Source organism: Scomber scombrus, chromosome 16 (assembly GCF_963691925.1).
Source record: "Scomber scombrus chromosome 16, fScoSco1.1, whole genome shotgun sequence".
NCBI lineage: Eukaryota > Metazoa > Chordata > Actinopteri > Scombriformes > Scombridae > Scomber > Scomber scombrus.
Window position 1 is genome coordinate 5,745,701 of NC_084985.1, and position 8,043 is coordinate 5,753,743.

General features: G+C 39.1%; 1 protein-coding gene across 1 annotated transcript; it reads right to left on the reverse strand.

Moving 5' to 3' along the window:
* Positions 1-137: 137 nt before the first annotated feature.
* Positions 138-6,735, reverse strand: LOC133996398 (carboxy-terminal kinesin 2-like). Its single transcript, XM_062435964.1, has 16 exons — positions 6,640-6,735; positions 6,237-6,336; positions 5,898-5,948; positions 5,555-5,635; positions 5,075-5,264; positions 4,774-4,939; positions 3,814-3,981; positions 3,465-3,578; positions 3,244-3,330; positions 2,880-3,077; positions 2,350-2,514; positions 2,009-2,147; positions 1,616-1,755; positions 1,443-1,516; positions 719-794; positions 138-269 (listed from the first exon to the last, which is right to left on the reverse strand). Exons 1-16 carry the CDS (start codon positions 6,733-6,735, stop codon positions 225-227), a joined length of 1,890 nt encoding a protein of 629 aa, XP_062291948.1. The 3' UTR covers positions 138-224.
* Between the last annotated feature and the right edge of the window lie 1,308 nt (positions 6,736-8,043).

An 8,043-nucleotide genomic window follows, 5' to 3' on the forward strand; every position in this document is an offset into this window, starting at 1 on the left:
TTAGAGGTGCTGCAGTTGGACCCTTTGTGTTTATCTCTCTCCAGAAGAAATATTAAGAGAGAGGGCATGAACATGAATCTTATTTCCTCCCAAAATATAATGATTTATATTCTATATGTTACACATTATTGTGCATTTGAAGCATAAAATAAGTTTAAAATAAGTCATCGCTTATTTTAAAAATGTGTAATAAAAATATTAGCTAACTGCCTCTGGACGTGACTCTACTTCCTGTTGGCACTTGCAGTTCCAATAACACAGTCGTTCACCTGTGAAGAGAGCAAATGAAAAACATTACATGTCAAAAATTCTAAATTTTGAGAAAGTTATAATCAGATCTTTAAATCCTCTTGAAGTCTACAAAACATTAGTGGGGTTTTTAATTCATTTCAAGAGTAATTTTGTCAAGATACAATCCAAAGTGTTTTGTTTTTGGGAAACCAATAGCCCACAATTTGAAGATATATTATATTTACTGTCATAGAAGAAGAAGAAAGAAAACAAAAATATTTGTACTTTAGAAGTTGGGACGAGAGTATTTTGTTATTTTTTTCTTGAAAATGACTCAAACATATTAATCAATTATCAAAGTGGTTGAATTCAATTCGGTCAATAGACTAATTCCTTAAATCGCTGCAGCTGAATGAATGTCTCCATATCATCTTTTAGCAGCAGTTTCATGAAGAAAGGACATCGAACACTTTCAGAAACCACTGACCTTGCTGGCAAACCTCAGGGAGTTGAGAGTTTCCCCAAAGCTTTCTGGCTCTGGAGCGATGTTAACAAACATCAGGCTGAAGTGACAAAGACAGAAACACAAGAAACATAAATTAATTGAAAATAAACCAGAATGCCTCAGTTCCTAAATAAGTAAGCCTGGGTAAGTATAACATCAGCTAAATAATATCTGCAAATCTATTGAAAGTGATTTGGTATCCTATGTAGGCTGCTTTCCTTGCAGTCAAATTAGAGAATGAATTTCGGTTCTAACCCCTTAATGTGATCAAATCAGATATTATAGCTTCCGAATAAATTGTTTTAGACAGTCAAGTAAAAAAGAAAAAAAAAGAAAAACAGTGTTTGTTCAATTCCTATTCAAGCTGTTGATTTGAATTTTCAAATTTTAAAGTCACATGAAAAACAGAAAAAACTAATTATGTATTATATATTTATTTATCCATTATCAAATAAGTTGAACACAGCTTTGGACAACGTGTACACAGACCAGGAGGCAGCAGTGCTCTTCCCGTGCTCGGTCTGCTGGACCAGAACACAAACGAGTTTATACTGCTGCCCAGACAACTTCTGAATGGTCTGAGTGATGGGATCTCAATGCGTCTAAAGTGTCTTGACGCCTGTACTTTAGACGCCTGTAATCACCCAAGAAGCGTATTAATGCCAGGTGTAAACAAAGCCTTAATTATACAAATTGAAGAACTCACGTTTTGCTGTTTCCTCCCAAACAGCTTTGCAGAAGGTAAGTAAGCTTGGAGTTCCTGTAGGGAATGAAGCTCTCCTGGAACACAAGCAAGACCCATTTATGTCACAAACTAAATAATACTGAAAAATTGAAAAAAAAGATAAATTTGTCCCTTCCCCTGAGGCTTCAGCTCACCTTGTTGGCCAGTGCTGCAATAACGATGCCAAGGTTGGACAGGGAGCTGTTGATTGCAGTCATCTCTTTAAAGCGCTCCCCTTGGCACTGACTCTTTGCCATTCGCTCACTGCCAGCCAAGTCCACCAGGCACAGAGTGGCTAAAAATACACAAAGAAAACCTCTATTAGAAAAAGTATGCAAGTTTAACAAAATAAACACACACAATAAAAAAAAAAGAGTGTAAAAAGTGCACATACAAACTCCTCTAACTGTGGTAAGAGGTATAATAACTAATAATTAATTAGTCATTAGACCAGAATTTCTTCTGTTGAACTGATGGAAAATTATCCTGTGAGTTTTCATATTGTTAAAAACACAAGTGAAGCCACATTTCCGTGGGATTATACTCACATTTGCATTTGACGTCTCTGCCAGCATTCACTCCCTCGATGTCCAGCTGGAAGACTGAGTGGGAGCGAGAGGAGCGGTCATTCTGGGCTGTCTGGGCAGTGGAGCGATTCTGGTTGGCCACAGCTATCAAGCCGAGAACCTGGCAGGAGGAGAAGGGACAGGAGAGGGAGATTTAAGAGCTGTAAAAATGATCTCAGCTTGACTTCTGATGGACCAAATTTAGTCCGTGTTTTAGAACTTTAATTTAAAAACTAAATTAATTACCTAAACTCTACTGAGAATGATTCAAAAAAGTAAATGATGTTGCTGAATAATCCTGTAACTGAGATATGCTGCTGTACCTGATCCTCGGTGGAGACCTTCTCATAGGTGAGGTTGGTGATTGAAATCTCGTTGTTGGTTGACTTGCGGATCTCATGCTCGGGTCTCTTGCTGGCCTTTCCGGTGTAAAGGAGGTCCCGAAGGGTCTCGTTGTAAATTTCAACGAAACTTGCAGTGAAGGTGAACTGAGATAAAACAGACAATACCAATATTTAATACAAATGTCTCCCTCATCATCTCTCCTCCAGATACAAACACACTACATGCCACAGGACAGCATTAGTCTAAAATCCATGATAAAAGTGTTGATTCAATAGTAAAAAAATGACCCATTAACCAATTAATCGCCACCTGTTGGCTATTAGAAATAATGCATGTTTAAGTCACTTCTGCTTTGGTTTCATTTTCCAGACACCGAGCTACCTTCTTGATTCACACAAAATACATTAAAAATGATTTATCTTAATTTTAAGACTTTCCTCAGGATGTACTATACAGTGATGATTGTTTATACCTCTCACTCTGTAGTCAACATACATAACAAACTAACCTCCCAGCCTTGTGCTTCCAGCTTCTCTGCTGCTTTAAAGATCTGCTGCACAGCTCTGGGAATGACACCTCTGGTGTCGTCATACTCGTCTCCCTCCATGGTGTACGTCTTTCCACTTCCTGTCTGGCCGTAGGCGAAGCAGCAGACGTTGTAGCCGTCCAGTGCTGACTGCACCAGGAGGGAGATCTCTTCAAACACCTGAAAACAAAATAACAAGTTGACGAAGAATTCACCAGAGTTCACCTTTGGTTGTGGATACTACAAGTACATATATGAAAATAATAATAAAAAACAGTTGGTATTTCTTCATAAAAACTTGAAGATTCTCATATTGGAAATTATGAACTATGTGTACATTGTTTACCTCCTTCTGTGGAGTCTCGGGCCTGAAAACACGGTCAAAACTGAAGTTGTAATTCTTTTGAGTGTCACCAGTTTTGCCTGTGTGAGACTGAGAGGAAGAAAAGTCATATTATTCAGCTGGTCCACAATGATCAGGGATATATCTGCTACTATGGTCTGTAAGAAAAAAAGCAATAGCTCCTAACTACAAAGACGCCCATGAGACTGTGATAAGATTCTCACCTCCTCAGTTTTGGCCAGTGTTACTGATTTGTTGTCACTGTCAAGGAGCTGGATGTGTTTGCTGAGGCCTCCATCCACCAGTGGGCGCACTCTGCAAAAGACCCTGATGTTGCCCTGCAAGAGGAAGGTGATGGACAAAGCCATTAGCAGTCTGATGGAAGGGTTGACAACACATGGTTTAACACAAGGTTTTATCAAGTTAAGAAAATAATAAAAGCGATTCACAAAAGGAAAAAAACATGTTTTCCCCTACTAGAACTAGAGGTAATGCAGCCCAAGAATCAATTAAAAGGTCTTAAGGGTGGTAACACTTGGATGTGTTGATCTGTTTCCCCAACTGCCGACTTGCCTTGAGCTCCTGGATCGTATTGTGGAGACGTCGGCGCTCCATCTCACCAGCGTGAAGCTCGTCCTTCTGTTGAGCCACAGTGTCTTTGAGAGAGCAAACTTCTTCTTCTGTGTCTTTGAGGGTGTTCTGCACACGAGTCAGAGTGGATTCCTGTACTGAAAGCTTCATCTGGAGTGGAAAGAGGTTGAATATAAATGTCATAAATCATCAATTAGACAGGACTCGCACTTCACAGCTTCATACATCACTTTTTTCAATATGGCTTTTTTCTACTGAGCTGCACAGAAAAACAGAGCCACAGAGGACATCTGGCTCCACACACGCCTCCTCCTAGCCTAATGTGAGATCAAGACATCAGCAGCCAGACTGTTATGGGAATTTAAAAAAACAAAGTTTCTTCCCACTGATGTCTCTTCCTATCACTCTCCATAATGCTCTGTTACTATGACCCACAAATGAAGCTTTATATGACCGACGTGGCTAGCTACTTGCTCAAAGTCACACTAGATTTTGTGAATGCCCCTGAAGGCAGGGTGAGTCATCAAACATTTGAAACTGGCTTAAAGGGAGAGAAAATGGGGTTTATAATGTAAAAAAACTCATTAATATATTAAGATATCATATTAAGATATTAATTTCTAAACACATATTTGACATATGACAAGAGATAAATGAACAATTAACACAGGATTATAACTTGTCAAATGTATTTTTCACTTCATTGGGCCTTTAATATAAATGTTCACTCATCTTGTAAACTGTCTGTTTGTGCTCACCGTTTATATACTTGGCTACATAAGTCTCTCATAAGGTCATCTTTATTCATTAATTTTAATCAAACTGCGTCTCCACATGATGTTAATGTTTTAAACACTCTCATTTTTAGCATGGCATGTTTATATAATGATACCACATATCCACAATAATCAGTAAGCTTCAGTCCAGCAGCTGACTTCTTACCTTGAGAGTTTGTAGCTCTGTCTCTTGGCTATCACTAAGAGTCTCCATGACCTTGTATTTTCCCTCTAAGTTGGAGAACTCTTTTTGAAGAGTGTTCTTATCACTCGACACTTTCTCCAACTCATCCCTGACCCCCGACAGCGCCTGCAGCTCTTCCTCATATTCACTAAAAATCACAAAATGAAAAAGACATTTAATGGACTCCAAACAAACCAATCACATTAGTAACAATACAAGACGGTTAAATATTTAAATGATTTTTTCTTAAAGTGTTTCGCTATTCATGATTTGGTTGTTATACCTGATCTGGCTCTTCTGCTTCTCAAGCTTGCTCTCCATTTCCATCATTCTTGACCGGCTCTGGGCCATCGAGCCTTTCAGAGATTCGTTCTCCTGGTTGACAGATTTGACTTTGCTCTGGAAGTTATTAAGCTTACCCTCCATGTCGCTGACCTTTCCCTTCAGGTCCCAAGCAGGCCGGCGGGCGGCACCTGTGCACAACATCATCATCAACAATTTGATAAAAGATGGAACACTTCCATTCAGAGTTCAGACTCTGCATTTTACACAACTTTCCTCCCTGCAGGATCCTTCTGAATATCCTTGTTTACAGAGTTACAGTATATTTCTCCCCAGCTTTAAATACAGTCATCAACTAAACACCAAACATAAATTGACCTGATTTAACTTAGTTTGCTCAAAGACAAGTTTTTAGATGTATATAAAATATATAAATACTGTATATCATTAAGCACAGTGAAGCTCAGAACAAGATGCTTACCTGTTTTGGTGCCAGTGGATCCGGTTTGTTTCATGTTTCCTCCTTTTGCAGCAGCTGAAGCTAAAGACGGCTTCAGGACACCTGATGGAACAAGGAAGAGGTTAAGAACAATGCATAAAACTGAACAGACCTGTTCATGTAAATGGACCCAAAGCACTTTTGTTGCTACCACTTGGTTGACTAAGAGTTGAAATTGCATTTATTAAAATATTAGGCCCAATCTAAACAAACTGTGGTACTCAGTCACTGCTGCAGGTTAGTTTGTAAACACACAACCTGCAATACTGAGAATATTCCCAGCTCATGTGTTTTCCAGCATTAGTCAGTAGAGAGCTCATCTTACCTCTGGAAGGAGCAACAGCCACTGTAGCAGCTGCTGCTCGGACCGGCCTAGCTGTGTAGGGAACAAAGCGTGACAGAGAAAGGTACATGTTTTGGTCAAAAAAGACAAGATTGTGAAACAGATGAATCCAGTAAAACTGACAATCGTGAGGAGTGGAAAAAGTGTTTGATTAGGCGCAGCAATAATTCATGCCACAGATTCTTTCACACATAGTCTTGGAACACCCTGACATGTTGTATGAACATCTAGAGAAACTGCAACAATTTCCAGCACACTTTATTAATATCTCTGTACAAATGCCTACAAGAATGTTGAAGAAGTTTCAGGTAAGTCACTTACAAATAGGCGCCCTGGATGCTGCAACAGTAGGCCGCTTGGCACCAATGATTGTTGCTGCCGCCTTTGGTTTAACATGATCTGGGTCTTTACGGATCCTCTTCTGCAAACACAGAAACACCACCATCGTAAACAAAGAACATCAATTCAACTTTTTGGGTTACAACATTGACTTTTTCCTTTCTTCACAGAGCATAGTGCTCATTTATATGGGCTCTCAATTGTTGAACCAGATAAAATCAAATCTGGCAGCAGAGCACAGACTTGTCTCCTCCTGGTTATCTATCCAACTTTACACAACAGTGAGTTTTACAGTGGGACATGCATTTATCACTAGTAGCAATATCTGACATTTGTAATGGGCAGAGAATAGCTGGTGATGATGTGGATGAATTATAGTACAGACCTGAGCAGGCGCCTGGAGGTCCTGAATGCTCTCGGAGCTGCTGCTGCTGCTGCTTGTGAGGACCCTCTTGCTTGTCATGACTGGCAAGCGGGACATAGTCTGTTGAAGAGAAGTAAGTAAAGTTAACAGCAGAGTTCCCACACATTTTCACCAATTAATTTTCAAAACTTTCCCATAACTATTTCATAATATTTTCCCCCATTTCCATGACTTAATTTACATAGTTTAACAAAGGGTCTTCCCCCAGAAAATCTTTAACAGAGTAGATGTCATTTCCTGTATTCTGGTGCCTTATAACAGGTGTTTTGACCCTTTGATATCACTAAATAATGGGTACATTTTAAAATTACATCCAGAGGAAGCGTTTGGCCCGAGATCAGACATTAAAAGATATTAAAAAGCTAAAAGAAGTATAGATGTTTATGATCAGTATATTCATATTAAATGAATCAACTGATTTTTGACATGTTAAAAGTGGCGGTCCGAGTTCATGCAGCCTGTCTTGTATCTGCTATCTTTGATATGACATCGGGTCATCTAATTTCATAACTTTTCCATGAATTTCATGACCATGGGAACCCTGTAACAGGTAAGTTATGATCAACAGAAAAATCTCATCTCTAGTGATGACTGTACAATTAATTGTGGCCAGAGAGCACAGATCTTGAACATGTCCAGACACAGCTCCCAGTACCTACCACTCCCACTAAAAAAAGACTGATGCTGTAAATCCCAGGAACATTTGCACACATGTATATAATCTCAGGGACTTCTGCATATTGCACATTTATATACTGCAGATACATTTACACAGAGATCATTTACTGTATATAGTACTTTATTTTACTTATTTTATCACTTTCACCCTCATGCTGCTGCTGTTGTGATTGAATGTCTCCCTAGGTGGATCTATAAAGATATCTTACCTTACGTTACCAAGGTTACCAACGTTACCACTGATCCAGGTTAATTAACACTGACATTGGTCATATATGAATGTATGATATTTGGATTTAATGCGTGTAAAATATCAGGTTTTAATTAATGTCCCATGTTATAAACCACATTAGCTACCGTTAGCTTAGCTACAGCAGCACGGAAACAGCGAATTTTTGACCTGTTGTTCCCCCGATACCAGGCTAAATGTGAGTTTCTAATCAGATTTTTATGATTCCGGTTTAAAATTTAAGACGAGCAACATGATTTACTATGTTTATTAAAATAATTACCTGTGATAAAACTCCGTCTAAAACTTAAGATGTGTCCTCGTCTCCGTCACCGTCCGACCGTTTGAATTTTGAAATTGAACTGTTTTGGTGGGCGATTCAGAGGGGCTGCTGTGATTGGTCGAATCAGCATAAGCCCCTCCCCCTTGTATTTGTGTGTGCTTGTTATGGAGTACGG

Excerpts from the sequence above, each read along its gene's own strand:
- LOC133996398 (XM_062435964.1), bottom strand. The coding sequence starts at position 6,735 with ATGTCCCGCTTGCCAGTCATGACAAGCAAGAGGGTCCTCACAAGCAGC. Across the intron at positions 5,265-5,554 it reads ATCCACTGGCACCAAAACAG|GTGCCGCCCGCCGGCCTGCT; the intron begins GTAAGCATCTTG and ends TGTTGTGCACAG. Across the intron at positions 3,078-3,243 it reads CCGAGACTCCACAGAAGGAG|GTGTTTGAAGAGATCTCCCT; the intron begins GTAAACAATGTA and ends TTTTGTTTTCAG.